This window comes from Eleginops maclovinus, chromosome 3 (assembly GCF_036324505.1).
Source record: "Eleginops maclovinus isolate JMC-PN-2008 ecotype Puerto Natales chromosome 3, JC_Emac_rtc_rv5, whole genome shotgun sequence".
NCBI lineage: Eukaryota > Metazoa > Chordata > Actinopteri > Perciformes > Eleginopidae > Eleginops > Eleginops maclovinus.
Genome location: NC_086351.1, coordinates 20,372,969 through 20,394,811, shown reverse-complemented (window position 1 = coordinate 20,394,811; position 21,843 = coordinate 20,372,969). Strand labels below are relative to the sequence as shown.

At 37.5% G+C, this 21,843-nt stretch overlaps 1 protein-coding gene across 2 annotated transcripts; it reads right to left on the bottom strand.

Moving 5' to 3' along the window:
- Positions 1-799: 799 nt before the first annotated feature.
- On the bottom strand, positions 800-20,277 carry ttk (ttk protein kinase). Of its 2 annotated transcripts, XM_063880345.1 has the most exons (25): positions 20,142-20,277; positions 19,479-19,566; positions 19,157-19,379; positions 18,641-18,747; positions 18,410-18,553; positions 18,186-18,300; positions 18,016-18,097; positions 17,781-17,893; positions 16,287-16,380; positions 16,058-16,160; positions 15,241-15,463; positions 14,726-14,832; positions 14,347-14,490; positions 14,076-14,248; positions 13,752-13,897; positions 13,509-13,635; positions 13,065-13,157; positions 9,414-9,571; positions 4,701-4,852; positions 4,460-4,584; positions 3,535-3,609; positions 3,268-3,444; positions 1,331-1,430; positions 1,168-1,250; positions 800-1,091 (listed from the first exon to the last, which is right to left on the bottom strand). In XM_063880345.1, exons 2-25 carry the CDS (start codon positions 19,564-19,566, stop codon positions 1,026-1,028), a joined length of 3,018 nt encoding a protein of 1,005 aa, XP_063736415.1. In that variant the 5' UTR covers positions 20,142-20,277; the 3' UTR covers positions 800-1,025. The 2 variants fall into 2 exon arrangements, 1 of the variants encoding a protein (XP_063736415.1); XR_010165507.1 differs by lacking the exon at positions 800-1,091 and having other exon boundaries at positions 1,231-1,250; positions 3,195-3,444.
- Between the last annotated feature and the right edge of the window lie 1,566 nt (positions 20,278-21,843).

The following is a 21,843-nucleotide window of genomic DNA, read 5'->3' as shown; positions in this document are numbered from 1 at the left end:
TATGGAACCAAAGTTTGTAGTGATGGTAAGGGTAACTTACTTCCACTGTCAATACTAACAAACCCGTTATATTTCAAGTTTGTAATGACCTCTCATTTTCTTATTATGGTATTTGGGTACCTCCAACTTTAACCTTCATAGACATATTATGTAATTGTCTGTTCTGACACCTTTATTTACCAACGGGGAGACAATAGTGGTTTATCTTTTCTCATGTAACCATATTTTAATTTCCAAATAATTTAAATTAGTAACCCATGATCCAATATGATGTATTAAGACCAACTACATGTATATCCAAACACTTCGCACCATATCACTTTTATTCATTGCATATATTACCCTTGCTCTTTCATGCAGTCGCTAAACACATAACAAACTGAAGTTTACAGAATCCTTTACAGTGCTGAAAAATAGTTTAACTTTCATGCAAAAAAGGGATTTTATAACACAAGACGGTGCCAATTCCATAATAGGAAAATAATGTAAGATGTGTTCCCTAGATTCAACAGCAATGCTTTCCAAGTAAGAAGCTCTACAGAAATATTTGTGCTATCAGTTCTGTAGAATTAATAATAATATCTAAATGTTTGAAATATGCCCATTTCTATAAACAGCTATAAAAGAGGGAACATTTTAGGATACAAGTTGAATTTTATCATAAGGCTAATTGTTATCTGGGGATGTATTATAACTAAACCAAGTTATTTCGACATGGTGAGAATGAACATTTTGAAACAAACAAGATAAAATATCACCTCTTCCTTTGGACTAATGGGACAAATAAAGCAACAACACATAAGGATACAGTACATTTATTTTTCTATGCTGTATACTAACAATTATCATCAAAGAACAATATGAAACAATATGATGATCGTGTTAGCCATAAAGACACAAATAAAAATGTGTTATTTCTACAAGTTAAAGAATAAACTGTTCCTCTACTGAAGTGGAGAGGAGAAGAGAAGTACAAAAAAAGAACAGGAAAGTAACTTATATCCACATCACAGAGTTAACGATAGTTAGGTCGACTTTGCACACTCGGCAACATCCAACTTCCTGCCGCTGCTGCACATTTTGGCCAGGTTCTGTTGAAAGTAGAACGCAGAGTTAGTATTTAAATGGACTCCTGGGTAGAAATCTAGTCTGGCAGGCAAGTCTCACATTAGCAGCTCGGGTGATGCTGCGTGGAGACCCGAGGGCTGCAAGGTCTGTTAGGATCTTCTGCAGATCCCTGTTACTTGGACCTAAAACAAGTGATCACAGCTCGGAGTCACACTGGGAAAAGCAAAGTAGGCCATGATGTGTGTGTTTGGTGTGTTTGTACCTGTTGGTGTACATGAATGTTGTTCCTTCAGCTGCATGTACGGATGCTCGAGCAGCTCTTTAATAGAAATTCTCTCTCTGGGGTTTCGTACCAAGCAGCTCTGCAGATAAAACAGCGTATTTGTAATTCACAGATTCAACACAACTGTCAAGTTAACCACTGTGTGAATTCCATGTATTCGTAGAGCAGTGCAGTGATGACGTATGTTCGTAAGCGGGAGCATTGCAAGTTCTTCCTTGACAAAAAGCAACAGGATTTTTTTTTATTGGATTTCAGAATATTACAGTAAATAAGTCCAGAGTTAAACACATTTATGAAACTTACACATTTGGTTTAGCAGGATAACCTTCACATATTAACACCACTTGATGAATTTTGAAATGTAAATTCAATCGGCAGAAGAGAAAATCTAACATTAGGCTAAAATAAAACTACATGACAGTTGCATGATGACGTTTACAAGTCATATTTAGTCACCTGTTAGGATGTTTATGACACATAGAAGCTTCAGACGTTGACCAGTGGGATATTTACTGTTGTATCTTATACTCTAGAACTAAATGTGAAAATATGTTAAGCTTGTATTAACTGCTAACTCATTTACGGGGTTTAGGACTCATTCCTGCACCACTCTATAGCTAAATATGCATCAATATTTGAATAAAACTTGTAACATAATGCAGTCAGAGTTTGGTCTTTTTGTATGCTGGAGATTTATTTAAAAAATGAACAGTCAAAAATATATTCAAAACAAAACAAACAATTTCCTGTATATATTGTACTGTACATTAGAGCTGTGCATCTTCACTGGTCTCACGATTTGATGACGATTATCCTTTAAACGATTCGATTCGATATCACGATGCATCCGCAATTTTCTATATTACCGCACATGGCTTCTTTTTCTTCAATGAATACAAGCAGTCAGATAAATATGAACTATCTAGAAAGTGCTTCAGAAATCAATAACATACATGTCTTGACATTAAATTATAAACCAAAAGAAATAAATTGTATAGGTCTATCCTTCCTAGGTGTGAAATTGTTCTATCCTCAAAAAACAAACTAATAATTCTGCAGTTTAGTTGCAGCTTCTCGCAACTGTCTATAACTCAAAAGGACACCAATGTCCTTAATGTGGCATCACAAACATGACCTTAGTCTGAACACAGCAGACAACAGGAGTATTTACAACAGCATATTGAAACAAAAACCCTGCATGGTGCACATTTACACTCTCTGTCTTACTGTTACATAAATCCCATGAAATTATGATATTAAATTAGACTCATCATATCTCAATCAGAGATCAACATTTGTTTAAGTAAATAAGGGTTTTTCTTGTTGTCACTGTGTAGTTTTTTTTAGATCAAGCACTTTTTAAGTATTTATAATTTGAATTCAGCAATATTTTAATAGTTTGAAAGCCAAGACTTAAAAAAAAATGTTACTGACCCTGCCGTGTTACTATGGTTACTATCAACATGTCACTCATTATTTTCGGGGGGGGGTGGTATTTTCCTCCTGCCTTCACAAACTTTACGCAAGTATTTATCGTCTGAAAATCGCAAGAAGACGTTCATACTCCAATCCAAGAGTTGGTTAAATCCACCAAAACCCTGACATGACGGTAACGCAAGTAAATATAAACTAAACATAAAGCAGACTGCTCCGTGTTTGGTGTCGCTGTGCCGCTGTCACTTCTGTTCCTTGATCTCTGCGTCAGCGTCACAGAGTGACAGACTTTAAGCATTTTTTTAAAGGATTGCATAATTTATTTGAAATCCAATAACAATAATATTTCTCAAGAGATGCACTTTGAATTTCCTTTGTGTCATAAAATGTGCTATACAAATAAACTAACCTTAAAAGTTGAAATGTAGCCTATACGGTTCCTGTTCACATCACAATAAGATAGTTTAGTAGTGCTGTCTCACCTTCAACACATCCAGCAGATCCTTCTCCAAGATGTCCGGAAATTCGATGTGGTGGGAGGTGTCGATGATGGCGTGCAGCTTGGCAATCTGATTGGTGATGCTCTGGAAAGGAGTTTTCCCGTATGTCATGCAGTACAGGATACATCCCAGCGACCACACGTCACCTTTGGTACTGATCTTTGGGATAAACAAAAACCAAAAATGTTCACTACAGTGCTGAAATTATGAAATATTTCATAAGTTATTGAACTGACTTGGTGAGAGTACCTTAGAGCAGGATTTTCCTGGCTTGGAGGAAGTGTCTTTGATAGCTTCAGGGGGCATGTAGTTCAACGTTCCAACCTGGGTTTGATAAACAACCATGTGTTACATAAGTAGAGGCATTTCCATCTGAACTGTAGCTCTAATCAACTGCTCAAAAAGATTAGAGGAACACTTTGAAAATACATCAGATCTCAAAGGGGAAAAAAATGATGCTGGATATCTATACTACGGACTGAGTGTTAGGAACGAAAGGACGCCACATTACTTGAAGGAAATCAGACCACACCATAAAGAACATTTATAAAACCACACTGTGATCCTCATAAATAAAAAATGTAATCTGGTCAATCACTTTAACAGAATTAAGAATTTTGTTAGAGGATTATTTTTTCGGGTGATAACTAGGGCTACCTTCGACTAAACATTTTTCTACATGTATATGAAAAAAGAGTTATTAATATGATTTTTTCTCAGAAATAGTTTCAGTTTCGAAGGCTGAAAAAGAATGTTACTATAACAGCATATACGTTTCACATTAAATATGAATTAAAACTGTATGAAATATATATGACATTTTAGACGCGGAAGGTGCAAATGAGTCACAGCACACCGCCAGAAGTATAAACGGCAACGTTTGGTCTACTAATTTGGGGAAGCTCTAGTGATAACCAAATAAAATATGACAAGAAACTACATTATAGGCTTCATTGAAAAACGTCAATAGAAGCTTTGAATGTAAAAAAGGTTTTGGGTATAGTGTTATAAAAACGTGTTTGATGAGAATGTATTTGTTGTGCATGCTTCTCCGTTTTGTCTGCTCACCTGTTCGCAAGTTTTTAACAGCATTTAAACTTGGATTTAATTTGTTTCCCAGCAAATAACGCACAAACTTCTCAAATGTGTTCATTTAGTGTGAAATAAATCTAACCTGTGAATCCTTCATAATACTCGTCACATCTGGCTGGATTCTGTTTGCGATGCCAAAGTCAATCAACTTCAGCGAAGCGTTCACAATGACAAAGTTTGCCGGCTTCAAGTCACTGTGGACGATCCCTGCATGGAGGACACGGAGGACATATGAAACGGTTAGAAATGAAGATTCTTTTAGTGTGAATAAACAACACTGAGAATGGATGATGGAACAATGATGAGCTTCATAGAAGGAGCACCGTGGCTGTGGATGGTGCTGACGGCTTCCAGCATGTTCTTCCAGTAGAACTTCCTCTCCAGCGGATTCACAGTTTTGCGGTTTCTCAGCCAAGTGTTCAGATCCAAGTTCCCACACTCCATCACCATGTAGATGTGGCTGTTGGTTATTTCACTGCAAACACATATATAAACGTCATGGTTTTTGTAACAGAAATCTAAATGACATGTAGACTTTAAGAGCTGTTACGTAGTTTCATTTCTTTTCTGTATACAAATGTGACTTTACTGCTGCAAAACCCAAATGTATCAAACATAAAGATGGCCATTTTTCATCTAATAAGAACAAAACTGTGTTGAGGTTATCCCTGCGCACATATACTGTGCATTGCTCTATGAGAGGAAAGGGAAAAGCATAACTTGTTAAAAGTAAATTCATAATCTTTCAAGCACTTTTAAGGAAGCCAAAACCTAATATTTCAAGTCTCTCAAAACCTTATGTTTTATTATGTTTCCAGAATTCTTTTAAACCCATGCATCTTTCCCGACGGCCACATATAGTAAAACATACGAAGGGCTGGGCTACTCACTAGAGGTGAGGTATATTGCCTCATGAGTAAAGTTATAAGTTAGCAAAATCAATCTAATGTAGGTACATTATGCTTGATACTTGAATATGCTTTTAGAAAACGAACAGCCTACATCACGGCTGTCCGTAGGGTTTCATTCATTTTGTTACTAAAAGTGTTGGCAGCTCCTCCCTTAAATTATAAATCAGATTGTTCCTGTTAAGAGGAAATATGAAGGGTATATTTCAAGCTGGTTATGCAAATAAGTTATTGGGCTTTTTTTTCAATCAACAAATGTATTGGAAAAGTGGGCTTATGATGAATACTACTGTTATATATGTACGTTTCCATATATATCTAAGAAGTACAATATAAGAAAAGCAGGAGAGGAGAAGTTTAATGTGTGGGCCATATTCAATTATTCCTTTAGAATTTGCTTACAAAAAATAATAATTTCTGTTGCCAATTTAAATCAAACCTGCAGGAATTTGTCTCTCAAAATTTGGAATCAGTGGAAGATTTCAGATATATTTGGGAGGCTATAAAGGGTTTCATTAAAGATAATGTTAAATCATTTGCCTCTTATTTAAATCGCTCTCGTCGAATGGTTGAGTTGGAGTGACGGTTGGCATCTCTGGAGAAAGCACAACAAATATCCTTTTGCTCTTTACGAGTGGGTGAGTTTAGCATGATGAAAAATGAGCTAAATGTATTATTGAGAACAAAAGCTGATTTCTTAATTCAGCAATCTAGAGAACATCATTATTTTACTGGTAGTAGGCTCTCACACCATTAGCCCTTCGGCTCCGCTCTAATGAGCGACGGGCATGCATTTCTGCAATACAATCTCCAGGAGGCAATGTAGTAACTACTCCAGCTGAAATTAATGCAGCATTTCATGTTTCTGTAAGACACTTTACAAATCTGAAATACATTTCAGTCAAGACAGATATAATACTTTTCTCGCTGACTTAAACATGGGGAAAAGATCTGAAACAGAAGCAGCAGATTTAGGGGCAGACATTTCCTTAAATGAATTATGGGAATCAGTACAAGAAATTAATTTAGCTAAATCTCCTGGCCCAGATCGTATTCCCATTGAGATGTATATTCATTTTTGGTCTGAATTGGGTCCCATGATTCTGGAAATGATAAATATCTCTATTAGAAAGGGCTCTTTCCTAAAGCAAACAAATACAGCATTAATATCATTGCTTCTTAAAAAACATAAAGACCCAGCATTATGTACTAGCTACCGGCCTATTTCCTTATTTAATGTAGACATGAAGATATAGGCTAAAGTACTAGCAAGCCTTAACAAATACCTAGGGAAACCTATTCACTGTGATCAAACAGGCTTTGTGAAAGGCCACTTTAGCTCAGACAATCTAAGGAGAATATTACACATTCTATATTCCACTCCAGATTTTCTTACTACATGCGGAATTTTAACTCTTGATGCCGAAAAGGCATTTGACAGACTAGAATGGGATTATCTCTGGGCCCTATTAGGTCACATGGGTCTCGGCAAACAATTTATTAAATATATTAAAGTTCTCTACGCAAACCCAGGCGCAATGGTGTTATCAGGCAATACTTGTTCACCACATTTTCAAATCTCTAGATGTTCTCGCCAGGGATACCCACTATCTCCCCTATTATTTGTTTTATCCCTAAGCCTCTCGCTCAAAAAGTGCGCCAATCCACCAATATTGCACCTATTCAAATAAACTCCACCATCACCATATATCACTTTATGCAGATGATGTACTTTTCTCTTCATTAGTAAACTCTCACAGTCACTTACTCATATCAGTAAGTTATTTTCCGATTTCAGTAGCATCTCAGGATACAAAATAAATTGGCAAAAATCAGCTGTTCTACTAAGTAGCTCTGGTGATGATTTGACCCAATTCAATATCCCAGTTGTAAATCAATTTAAATATCTTGGAATTGATATTTCCCAAACTCTAGAAACCACAGTTATCAATAATTATAGTACAGTTTTAAATAAGATCAAAGTAGATTTGGGGAAGTGGATGTCGAGACGATATCTTTTGATGCCAGGATCTCAATCATTCAAATGATGGAATTACCTCGAATAAATTGTATTGGCGCTATGCTCCCTTTGAATTCAAAAATTGATTATTGGGATAAATTACATAGTTTAGTCACTAGTTTCATCTGGAACAACAAAAGACCAAGGATTACATTTACAACTCTTCAAAGAGAGAAATCAGCTGGAGGATGGGGGTTCCAAATTTTAAAATGTACTATTGGTCTTCTGTACGGCGTACTACAAAATCTTGGTTGGACCTCACAAATCAAACATCCTGGCGCTCCATGGAACACCAATTGGTTCACCCATATAAACTACAGGATCTAATTTATGCAGGAGTCCCTCTCAAACAAGCTAAATTGCATTTTGGTCCTATTATTGCAAATGTTCTAATAACTTGGAAACTAGTGACTGACTACACTAAATCGAAAATGAAGTGGCATTACCATACTCCGAGATTTCACAACCGTAATTTGATGCTTGGTGGTCGGACAGTAGCCTACCCAATATGGTCAAACAACGGAATCTATCCACTTGGACAGCTTTTCAATAATAATGGTCTCCGTACATTCCAGGAACTACAGCAACAGCATAATCTACCAGGTTTTTCTTTCTTTCTATACTTGCAGCTCCGTTCCGCCCTGAAAGCTTACAGAGTCCCATGGAACTCTGAACTTCCTAAATATGACCTTACAAAACAACTGTACAATACTAACAATACCAAGGGAACTGTATCAACAATGTATTCCCAAATAATGCAAAGCTCCTATAAACAAATTAAAATTCAAACATCTTGGCAACATGAATATAGCTTGGAAAACTATTTGGAATAACATAAAACAAGCTTCAAAGAATCCTAATCATCAAACCATTCACTTAAGATTTGTACATAGAACTTATACAACACCTGTATTTAGACACCGGATCAAGTTAGTGCCATCTTCTCTTTGCCAATTATGTTCACAAGGTTGCATAGGTACTTTTACACATATGTTTTGGGAGTGCTCTGAGGTACAGTTCTTTTGGGTACAAGTCACAGAATTTTTATCAGAAATTCTCCATAAGGAGATTCCATGTTGCCCCTTATTATGCCTGTTAAATGACAATTCTCAGGTCCCTATGTCTGTACATGAACAAAGAATTTGGCTTTCCGGCCTAACTGCTGCAAAGAAAATCCTGGTAGTACGGTGGAAACCACCACACTTATTGTCACTAAAACATTGGTGGCACCTGCTGTTAGATATTTTGACTCTAGAGCTCTCTATTGCACGGTCTCATGGTACCAAGGGAAAGACTATAGAGTCTTGGTCAGAAGCTATTCTAGCCGTAAAATCTCTTGCCAGAAGTTAACCGAGGGGAGGGGGGGCTGAAGATCACTCACCAGGGAGGGAAATAAGGGTACTGAATACACTTATATTGTGCGAGTGTGTGTGCATGCATGCTTTTGTGCATGCGTACGTTCGTTTGTGCGTGCGTGTGTGCATATGTAAGTATGTGTGCATGCATGTTTATAAGTATATAGGATTACATTTTGTATACGTGTGTGTAGGTGTACGTCTGTATTGTAATGTATTTATGTATTATATTTGCAGATTACAGGGTGTATGTACATGCAAAATATACCATGAATGTATTTAAGTTTAATTAAAAACGATATCTGTATGTGTATACATGCTCTTTTCTGTTAATATGAATTCATCAAAAATAACAATAAAAAGTTGTGAACAAAAAAAGAATTTGCTTCAAAATGGAAAACGGGTCGCATTTGCCATAGTTTGGACTCCGTAAAGTAACAGCAACTACTGTGCATAGTAACTTTGTTGATTTTAGCGGTTATCCAAATGAACCTTGATTGTATGTTTGGATCATAATTATGTAATGCTTAGCTAGCGAGAATAAAATCAAAACACAGGATTAGTTTATGTCAAATATTAAAAGATTTCTGGTGGACATGGTTCCTTTTTGCAGATAAAACTCCCACTGATGGGGAAAAAATAACAGTAAAAATAAAGCTTGTTCACAGAGTAGGTTCCAATTCATGCATATTCCTAGCCTTGATGTGACCTTAATAATCTTCCAGACTGTGTGTGAACCCTGCGTATACTCACTAGTCGTACAGCTTGATGATTTGATCGCTGTACTGCTGCAGGTGGTTCAGATGCTGAATCTCATTTCTGTAGCTCTCTATTGTCTGAGCGTCAGCTTCCTCCAAGTCGACGTATTTCACTGCAAACAGCTGCTTTTTGTGATCCAGGACCTGGTAGACCTGAAAAAATAAATAAAACAGAAATGTATTATAGTTGAAAACATCAACACAGGCAAAACGCTGCAACACAATACGAGTTGTCTATAGCCGCATGCTCTCTCTGTTATTATCTGTACTGCGTCCTGCTTCGCTGTACAGGGCTGTTCTACCGGCAGAATGTTTTTATATTATTAATTTGGTTCTTTACGTCTACATTTATTGATATCCTTAATTGTGAATTCATAATCTAATAATCCAGGTTCATGGTCATGGTGTTCCTTGAACATTCACAAGGCTTATTTTTTTTCAGGAAAAATTTGAAAGACTTCTTACAGTAGGCAGTTAAACCCAAAGCTCAAGAAATGGTCAGCCTGAATGACAAGGTAATTAATAATAAAATAATATATATATATCTATATATATATATATATATAGACATGTATATGGTCTATATATATACAGTGGGGCAAAAAAGTATTTAGTCAGCCACCAATTGTACAAGTTCTCCCATTTAAAAAGATGAGAGGCCTGTAATTTTTATCATAGGTACACTTCAACTATGAGAGACAGAATGAGAAAAGAAATCCAGAAAAACACATTGTAGGATTTTTAAAGAATTTATTTCAAATGATTGTGGAAAATAAGTATTTGGTCAATAACAAAAGTTCATCTCAATACTTTGTTATATACCCTTTGTTGGCAATGACAGAGGTCAAACGTTTTCTGTAAGTCTTCACAAGGTTTCCACACACTGTTGCTGGTATTTTGGCCCATTCCTCCATGCAGATCTCCTCTAAAGCAGTGATGTTTTGGGGCTGTCGCTGGGCAACACGGACTTTCAACTCCCTCCAAAGATTTTCTATGGGGTTGAGATCTGGAGACTGGCTAGCCCACTCCAGGACCTTGAAATGCTTCTTACGAAGCCACTCCTTCGTTGCCCTGGCGGTGTGTTTGGGATCATTGTCATGCTGAAAGACCCAGCCACGCTTCATCTTCAGTGCCCTTGCTGATGGAAGGAGGTTTTCACTCAAAATCTCACGATACATGGCCCCATTCATTCTTTCCTTTACACGGATCAGTCGTCCTGGTCCCTTTGCAGAAAAACAGCCCCAAAGCATGATGTTTCCACCCCCATGCTTCACAGTAGGTATGGTGTTCTTTGGAGGCAACTCTGCATTCTTTCTCCTCCAAACACGACGAGTCGAGTTTTTACCAAAAAGTTCTATTTTGGTTTCATCTGACCATATGACATTCTCCCAATCCTCTTCTGGATCATCCAAATGCCCTCTAGCAAACTTCAGACAGGCCTGGACATGTACTGGCTTAAGCAGGGGGACGCGTCTGGAACTGCAGGATTGAAGTCCCTGGCGGCGTAGTGTGTTACTGATGGTAGCCTCTGTTACTTTGGTCCCAGCTCTCTGCAGGTCATTCACTAGGTCCCCCCGTGTGGTTCTGGGATTTTTGCTCACCGTTCTTGTGATCATTTTGACCCCACGGGGTGAGATCTTGCGTGGAGCCCCAGATCGAGGGAGATTAGCAGTGGTCTTGTATGTCTTCCATTTTCTAATAATTGCTCCCACAGTTGATTTCTTCACACCAAGCTGCTTACCTATTGCAGATTCAGTTTTCCCAGCCTGGTGCAGGTCTACAATTTTGTCTCTGGTCTCCTTTGACAGCTCTTTGGTCTTGGCCATAGTGGAGTTTGGAGTATGACTGTTTGAGGTTGTGGACAGGTGTCTTTTATACTGATAACGAGTTCAAAAAGGTGCCATTAATACAGGTAACGAGTGGAGGACAGAGGAGCCTCTTAAAGAAGAAGTTACAGGTCTGTGAGAGCCAGAAATCTTGCTTGTTTGTAGGTGACCAAATACTTATTTTACCGAGGAATTTACCAATTAATTCATTAAAAATCCTACAATGTGATTTCCTGGATTGTTTCCCCCATTCTGTCTCTCATAGTTGAAGTGTACCTATGATAAAAATTACAGGCCTCTCTCATCTTTTTAAATGGGAGAACTTGCACAATTGGTGGCTGACTAAATACTTTTTTGCCCCACTGTATATATATATAGACCATATACATGTCTATATCTATATATATATAGATATAGATATATATATATATATAGATATATATATATAGATATATATATGTAGATATATATATATAGACATGTATATGGTCTGTGTTATTGTTCTATATAGATATACTATCATTTATTTTCAAATCGATGATAAATCATTAGAAAAACAAACAGTATAAAACTGAGGAGTGAGTCCTTTGAGTCCGTTTTATGTGTCTTCACTCCGCTGTTAACCTGCATCGGATCAGGGGAAGCGCCGCAGCGTCCAATCAGTGACTGATGCAGAGCAAGGGTGTGTCGCGCGGCAGGGGATTTCCTTGAAGGATGGTCTAGTGGTTATCTCTCCTCGACCCTCCAGGCACAAATAAGCACCATGGAATGCAGCTTAAGATGCCGCACCAGATCAACATTCGGATCGAGCGAGGATCAAGGAAATGACAAAAAGGAGACTAAAGGCTCCAGTATGCCTGCCGGACTGGTGATTGCGCGCGCCAACTGTGATGTCAGCACAGCGACATACCCATATATACTTGCGCGCGGGGTGCTCTCGACTGACTGCAGTCTTCTCCTACGATATGCAATCGCTTCTGAGAAAAATACAGTCTACACCGCTGGAGTAGCAAGAAGTAGAGGTAATTCAATGGAGGCAATGACAGCCGAGCAGACAGCCGATGAGGAGGAAATGTTGCTTTTAAGTTTGTAGGTAACTAAACTGGTCTTAATACTTTGTGGATCACTACTGGTTGTTTAATAAAATGATGTTTATCTTATGTCGTACCCTTGGGTCTTTTATTCCTCACTACCATAACAGAAAAATATCTAAAGATCATCTTGGTTTCTTCTACACAACAATGAGATAAAAAGTGAAATTTAGGCTTGATTAGGATTTCAATATGGATCATTTTCTCATACGGTGTTCAAGGTGTTAGGGGATGGAGCACATAGTTTCACATAAAGGTGCATTTAAATAGCCTATATACAATAAAGTGACTCATCTAATTCCTGTCTCAAAACTGTTTCTCCTAAGGAAACATATCTGAACAGAAATGTAGATGATGTGGTTATGCTATGACCAGTCTAGTTCATTAGACTTGGTTCATTTTGAGACAAGTTAATCGCGGTGGTTCTTCCACAGCTTTTTACAAAAAGCTTCATCTTTCGCCAAAGTCCCTGAGATCTCTTTCCATGAGTTCATGGCCATCTGAGAATCCTTATGCTCCCGCATTGAAGGGTCATACAGGTGTCTGTACAGACGAACCTGCTAGCAGAGTTGTGCTTCCTGCTCATCCATGCTTGCACCGCGTGCCCCAAATTATAAATCCAAGGAGGTTGCACGCCCTCGCGAAACGACCCCAACGCGCCGGCGGAAATGACATTATTTTTGGCGCGCCACCGTGAGCACGTTAGTGTGGACTCTACGTATGCTTTACCTTGCTGGACCCGCCACGTCCAATCATCTTGAGTACGAAGAACTGTTTGCCCTTAATGGTGATGGTTTCATTTGAAAACGCAGGGAGAGAAGCCTAGAGTTCAAAAGACAAAAGAGCATCATTTAATCATCATTTAAAGAGTTTACATATCATTATATTATACGAAGTGAAAATGAAAAACAATATATAACAGTATAACCCCTTTCACATTAGTAACAGATAGGTGTATAGTAAAATACATACAAACACAATAAGCTTTGCAATTATTATTATTTTATAGTTCTAGTATTATTAATAGTTGTTGCCTAATCAGTAATGACAAATGTTTTGTGTAAGGGAAAACTTGAGAACAAACATACAAATGACATTAAAACTTTTGAATCTTTAATCTTTGAAAAATGGATTTTTAGATAACAGCTAAGGTAGGGCAGGGGCCTGCTGTACCTGTGGGGTTTGGAAACCGGATGCCTGGCTCAGTGGTGTGCATGGCAGCTGAGCGGGTCCAGCTCTGTGCGCTACCAATGCAGAGGAAGGCACTTCAGCAACTCTCCTCACAACAGGAGTGTTGAAGCTGAGGGGAAGAGAGATAGAGAGGGTGAGACTGGGCTGCTTTAATAATGGTAAAAGCAGCACACACAGAAACAAGAGCTACTGATTCTGTTTCAGACCAGCAGACGAAGAAAATACCTGTTAGTAGAGGGGTTTCTGTAGCCGTTTGGAGTCTGACAGACTGCCTGTGGGTTTGGTCTTGGAGGTGGATGGAAGGATGGGATGGGGAGAGACTCAAGAACATGTGGAATCGGTCTGGGGTCAGGAGGTGTTGTTCGTTTATCCTAGGATGATAATCATTTGGAAAGATTGTGATAAATAAAAAGGATTAAATTGTGCCGTAATGTTCTAACAAGCGCACAAGAGCTTACCAAAATGATTTATTCAAGATATTTCTGAACTAGTGTAATTTTTATTAAAGATTTGCACAGAAATAGCAGATGATAAGGAATGTCCTCCGACCTCTGGGGAAATGTGTCGGTCGATGATTGTTCGCATCTTCCACTCTGATGGAAGCTTGCTGCTGGCAGCTTGGGGCTGTTCCACTGAGCGGCTCACAGGGACCTGACCAGGACGATGAGGCTGCTGGATTCTCCCAGAAGAAAACGCACTGACTGGAACACTTGCTTGCAAATCTACAAGGAAAAAAAAAAGTGAAAATTAGTAACATTTTAGTGACTAACCAAGTCCAGCTCGGTGCTTTAACTCTCGATGCTCCTCCGTGAGTCTCTACCTGTGGACGGTTCCTCCTCTTCGTTAGGCACGAGCTGCTTCTCTCCAGCTTTTAGGTTACGTAGGGCCAGCTCCAACAGCTCTGCTGGACTTGCGTCTAACGTCTGGGCTTTGTGCAGAATCGAAGTTGCCTTGATCACATTACCTAAAAAGCATGGAGAAAGACATTTGTAATTTCACAATGATTTGAATTGAAGACAGTCTTCAAGTCATATGAAACTTGGAAACAAAAAAACTCTATTTATTTTAAAGATGTTAATATGAATACTTCTGCAGTAAACCTGCATGTAAAATGTATCTACAAAGTTGTGAGTAAGTACGTTTGGTCTATGTATTGGATTTCTGGAAACTATAATAAATAAAAAGAAAAGAAAATGTACCGTGCAAAAGCTCATACTGAGCATGTGCTATGTGGACAAAAGCAAAGCTTTTGCAGTTGTAACTTGCAACTACGAAATTATTCTGCGCGTCATCAGGGTCTTCAATCCTTCGGAAGAAAGAGAAAGAAATAGCTTTGAAGTTAAAATTCATTTAGCCAACAATACAACAACTCATTTCCATCGAGACACACAGGTTTTCTCTCCATGTGAATGCAGTATGACCCATTAAAAGAATAGACTGTTTGTTTCTTTGTAAGTGGGCAAACTAACGAAATCGGCAGGGGATCAAATATTAGAAATAATTATTTCTTTCACTGTATATACAAAATATGTAAGTTATTTGCTCAAAATTAAAGTACAAAAACGCTGCCTCATTCTCCGGGTTTAGATCTTAATAAATATTATTTATGCTATGAAAATGAAATCTGAATACAATTCTTTTTTATCAGCAACACACATCAACACCTCAAAGGCAATGTCTTTAATGTAAATATAGTATTTGGATCCACACTCACCCCTTGAGTTGTGCATATCTGACCAGTATCCTGGCATAGCAGACGTTTTTGCTGAACTTGCTTATTGGCAGCTTGTGGAAGATTTTAGAGTAATAGTCCTTGAGCTTATTGAGCATGTTGATATCGGTGCGAGGGTCGCGTTTTTTCTCCAGGTCTGTCAGAAAAGCCCAACACGACTCTGGGGAGTTTGTATTGATCACCTGGTCAAAGTTGTAGGTAACATCTGGCAGGGGAAAACAAAATGTCATTAAAAAAACGCAATGCACATGTGTGTCATAGAGCTCTATAAGTTTAACTGGACTGCTCAAAAGAGTGGTGCAGGAAGCAGTTCTTGAATCCTGGGAATGATTAAGCATTTTAGCACTACAGGTTCACATCAAAGTCAGCGTTTTTTTCCAACCTCTTTCTTGCAAGATGCCCGAAATAAGGTCTGTGGATTAAACAAGATGGCGTTTGCTAACAAGTGACTAAATCAGACTACGATACGCCATTGCCACCTTTAGCTTAGCAAGGATTCCTAATGTCATGTGTGATGTACTTTGTTTATAGCCTCACGTTAGCTATTGACTTCTGGAGATTGCATTTACGCTTAAACTATAATAGAAGTGTCGTTAATATGTAGAGATTATTCTGCTGAACAAAATGTGTAAGGATTTTAAACGTGTGTGGGTCACAAAACTCACTGGGTAATATAAATCCCATTGCTTGTAGATGAGGTAACTCTTGCGGGTAATCCTACAGAAATACATCACTGCTCCTCTCTATCAGATGCAAGATATTTAGTATCCTTTACGTCACATAAAAGGTTTGAAAGTACCATCCATTCTGGAGGTGTCCCTGGTGTGTGTGTGAAGGAGTGTGGTGGTGGAGTCCAAAGCTGCTTGCTCCTCCCAGGTCGGCTCCGGGCTGACAAGTTGTGGCTGAGAACACAGCAAGAGAAGAGAGATATATTACACTTCTGCCTTTTCAGGCTGGATATCTTTGATTAGCAGAGCGCAGATTCTGACATTTCTGGATCAAAACTACTGCCGCTCACTTATACTCACTTTACAGAATAAAGCCTCTTCACCGTGAGCATTTCTCATTGATGATGATGATGATAGCCCATTAAAGGGGTTCACGTTTGAAACAGAAGTTTGCCTGAGACAAAATTAAAACAAGGTAAAAAATATTAACAACACTTGAAATTCATTATAACTAGGGCTGTCAGAGTTCATGGGTTAGGGTTAGTTCATAATTTCTGGAGAATAATTATCTTAGTTGCGGATTGTTGCGATAAAAATTTGGTTTATTGTATTGAATAAACATTATTTTGTAATTTGTAATAGTTAAACAATTGTTATATGTAATAATAAATAATTGTTAATAAATAAACATTGTTTACTATATAACTTATAATAAACATTTATAATAATTATAACATTATTATTTATAATAATAAATAATTTATAAAAAATAAACATTGTTTATTTATAATAAACATAACCTACTTACTTGTCCACTCACAAAACCACGTAAAATATCCCTTTAAAATATGTATCGACAGCCCTAATTATAACGTATGAGTAAAACGCATGTTTACTATAAAGTTTCATATATTATCTTTATAAATACAACAATCCATCTTATATTAAATGTGTGGCAAATTGTTTGAACTAACTCAAAAATAAATCAAATACCTCGGTGACACAAAGTATTAATTTTGGAAATAAAATACAATCACTAGGGCTTTGACTTTTGCCCAAAAATCATATTCGAAGTTCGTTTGTTTATTAATATTAAAGTTCGAATGTATTCGAATATTTATTAATAATATTTTGACCATTAAATGTCTTCAGTAAGACCAATATTAGTATCACACTTCAGTTCGATGTTCTGTCCACCAGAGGGCAGTGTATCAGTCAATGGCGGGTGTCCGTAATATGTACAACATTAGTGTGGGTCCCACATATGACAGTTAACGCTCCATCGGAAATACACGAGCTTACAGGAACCTTTCGTGACGTGCACCTAGTCAGTCAATGATGCTTTCGGAAGAAAAACACAGTCACTTGTTTTGGTTTTTTTAATTGTATTATTATCAGACTCTGGATTAAACACAAACAGTTTTATCCACTGTTCTCATCAAAAATAAATAAAAAAATAAGCCAGTCAGGCTAAGTAGGTTAAGGCTTACTCCTCGTCAGGCGTAGTTGTCGTTGGCGCAGCCATTGTTTTAGAATATTGTTTTAAAATAAGCGCGATTGCGCGAACCAGGAGGATGCCAACGTCATAGGTCTACAGGAGCCCAGATGACCAATAATAGCCTTGATAATGAGCTCGCGGTTTTACTTCACCAGGCGTGAAAAAAACCTTGGAATCTGAATTGAAAACAACACTAATAAAAAATAATTCCCATATAGGTTCGAATATTAAGGGCTCCCTAAAATTCGTTCGAATTTCTTTATTTTTTTAAACAATCGAATTCTATTCGAACAACGAAGTTCGAGGTCAAAGCCCTAACAATCACATTTTGAAACCATGCTGTTATAAAGAATTACCTGGACAAACTGGAGAATTTTGGTGAATAAGTTCTGTTTAAGGGCCTTCCATCGATGTTGTCATCATCATCTTTTTCTAGAATGGAGAAAGGTACCAGGGGAACTCTCCCTGGCTGTGAACAAAAAAATAAACAAAGCTTTAAGGGCTATTTTGTAATTAATTTCATGCAATATTTGAAATAATAAGCATGGTAAAGTGACTTTAAAAACAAGAGGGATGAAATGAAACTCTCACCATTCCAACTGCTCTCTTGCAATTATATCCATATCTCCACCCTGACAGCTGATCATCTGAGGATCCACCATGTTGCTCTGTCCTGCACAGCGAATATCAATATAATATGCCACACTCCCTCAACCAAAAAGAGGGCTAATTAAATGTTAGAAGTTGTCGATTGTTCTTACCCTGTACCAAAAATGCTGGAGAGCTGTAAGTCACCCGAGTCCTCCGATGTTCTGCATACTTTTTGGAATGCTGAGCCTTTTTGGACAGAACTGTGTACATTATTGCTGGACGACACTGGCAGAAAGAAAAAAACAACATGTGAAAACCAGACAATGAGTTATCATATGATAATACTGTATTGTAACAGCTTTTTACTAAAGAGATATCATGAATAAACACTCACATGTTAGATTTTCCTTATCCTCTGAACAGTAGAGCTTTGTTTTCCCTGACTGCATGCTTTTCAACGCAGCCTCCAGCAGTTCCTTCGGTCTGGCTCCCAGTTGAAGAGCATTCTGCAATATGTAAATGCCTTTCTTGGTGTTGCCTGGGAATATGAAACAGCAGACACTGAAATACCCCATATAAGACATTAGTGTGTGGTTGTATGTACTTGAAGGTCAAACAACCTTACCTCGAGAATGTTCAAACCGTGCACATGCAATGTGAACAAATGCAAAGTTTGGGCAGTGAGATTGCGCCACGTTGAAGTTAGCGTCAGCCTCATCGACATCCTGAATTCTAATAAAAGCAAAATAGGACAAACAGATTAAACACTTATCCTACTGTTCTTCACTCAATAGAATGAAAATCACAGAATAAAAGAAGAAAGAGGAAAAAAGTCATTGATTAGTTTCACAATTTAAAAAGTATCGAAATGGCAATATGGACCAGTGCAATATTCAAATCACATGATGTACACTTTTTGTTAAAGGCTAAATTTGTGTTAAACCACTTTTATCAAGTATCGTGGAGCTGCTGACATATCTAGTGACATCACTATGTACAAAACATTGTAATGATAGCTTAAGGGGCGGGACATCTCTAAGCAGTTTACCAATCACAACAGAGCCGGGTTAGCAGTTCATTTTCTTTTCCTAAATCCTGCAGCCCCAGTCTTTGATATAAAAATAATAACTTGGTGACTCACTCTTTTAGTTCTGCAAAGCGGACCAACATCCTGGCATAGCTCTCATTCCCACAGTATTTTTCCAGTGGCATATTGGAGAATACTCTGGTATAAAAGTCAATAAGTCTGGTGAGGTGGTTATGATTCAAGTGAGGGTTCCCTTTCTTCTCCAGGTCCGTCAAATATGAGAGGCATGATTTAGGTGAGTTGGAATCAATAACCCGGTTAATATTGTCTGTGTCATCTGTAAAAAAAACACAAAGTGTTGATGACTTTTTGAAGTATGGATACATGGAAAATAATGTATATGGATCCCACAGGGACAGGACTGCTGATGCATTACCTTCATTGAGACACTTTTTTATTGTGTGGATCCTTTGAGAAAGCCTGGCAAGCTCCTGCTTTCTGTCTGTGTGCTCCTCTTCTTCCATCTGAAATTCAGGGGTAGATGCATAGCATTAGCCCATTTGCGATAGACTCCAACCCTCGTTCAAAAGAACTATGATTTAATGATGTCTTAACTTTGAATGACGATGTGCCAAAGTGATACAAATGACTTTGGACATTTGAATAATCCTTACAAGACACAACCTGGTCATTTTTAATGTTTCCAATACCAGCAACATTATTGTAAACACAACGTTAAGACAACTAAAAAAAAAAATGCAATTGTAACGTTAGGTCAACACAATGACAACCTGTTTATAATGCATCTCTTTATAAGCTTTCTTGAAAATACCCATGTAAGTTTGCTCGCAAGCAAGAAGTAGAAATATAATTGTATATCGAAAAAAAATGTATCGGACACTGTATGTCCTGTAGAAAAAGAAAAGGCTCTTTTCGTGTTTTACAATAGAGTTAGCTCAGTTAGTTAGCATGCATTGATAACGCTGTTGTTAACGATAGGCGGGATAGCAACTAGGTTCTGCTATGGATGTCCACAAAGGTAAACACGTATAATTGCATCATTGTTCATGGTTAATACATATATTTCAAAGTGTCTCACCGTGTTTATGCTGTCAATAATCACGTTTCACTTATGGACCACGAAAAACAGCCTCGCCTTCAACTGCCAGTTTTCAAATCAACCACTTCCGTCCTAGATGGGTGATGATTGGCTAGTTTGTGATGACGTAGCACACACCCTCAGACTGTCTCGAAAACATGTAAATGAAAAACATGTTCTCAGTCGCTTTGTTTAGTGAAAAAATCTCACAAAATCATATGCAAGCAAAACAAAAATAATCCTATATTACATGGCCAAATGAGCACTGGAGTGAGGGGCGGGGTGGGAATCCCGGAAGTAATTTAATAACAATAACGCTTTAATGGCTACAAATATCCAGAGAGTAAAAAATGTGTCTAACAGCAGAAAGACATACTTTCTTTATATTTATTATCATTCACATTCAATTATCATATTGTTAGAAGATAAATACTTTTATTTGGAAGCATCTTTAATTTATAAATAGTACATTTACAGTTTATCAATATATTCTTTGCAGTAAATATATGATTAGAATGAGATAAAACCAAACACACTTTAACTCAGGGAAACTTTAAAAGTTACACTTCTGTAAACAAACATCTTTCAAGATTCGAGATTCAACAAGCTTTATTTATCCCGAGGGAAATTGAGGTAATCTTCTATCCTATTTGACATGTATATAGTTAACTTATTTCTGCATTTACCTGCACATTGGGTCACTTGCACTATCCCCCTGCACTATTTTATTTCTATCTTGATTTCTTCCTGCACTATTATGTACTTTTGCACTCTTTCTTGCAATACTAAATGTTGCATTGTTGGAGGAAAGATTTCTGTCTTTACATATCAGTGGTATTTCTCCTGCCGCAACTTGAATTCATGTGCCAAGTTCTCCTTGCCAGTAGACCAACTAAAAGCCACAGCTTGTAATATCATATTCGTCCTCTTCCTTTTAATTTGCATAGTTCCATTTTGTAAAATGAAAGATATCTTCTTAATCTATCAGAATCAGAAATACTTTATTCATCCCTAACTGGGATTATTTTTCGTTGCAGCAGCAAAATACAATATAAAGCATAATAAATAATTAGAAATACAAATGAGAAATATAGAGATGTACAAATGGTGCAATAAAATGTAAAGACAGGTAGTGCGATGAAATGGAATGCAATTCTCCCTCTTATCAGCAAAGCCCATATCATCTTCAAACAGTGATCTTTCCATAAAATAAGTAAAACTTAGAACACGTTCCTGGGGTATTTACATTATCCAAGTGTGTAACAATTATATTTAAACCTGAACAATTATTTTCAACGAGAAAGTCCATAACCCAGTAGTAAACTTTTTCTCTAACACCTATATCATTTGATTAGAATCCCCTCTTTCCACCACATCATATCTTTTGTTTAATCACCTCATTCGCCTTTTTCTTGTCTAATCATCCATACACATAACTGGATCCTACGGAAGAGTATTAGGGCCACAAGAAGAGAAAATATTTTTTAAATTTCTGAGAAAAAAGTCGAAATTTTCGAGAAAAAAGTCAACATTTTCGAGAAAAAAAGTCAGAAATCTGCCAGGAACGGCGGAAGTGGGCTACTAGTCCTTCACAACAGAGCTGGTTCGTGTTTGGTTTGCTGCTAAAATGGTAGACTTAATTGAGTGTTATTTCAGGATTGGGTTAAATAACAAGGAGATCCTTGGTGTCTTGGCGCAGAAT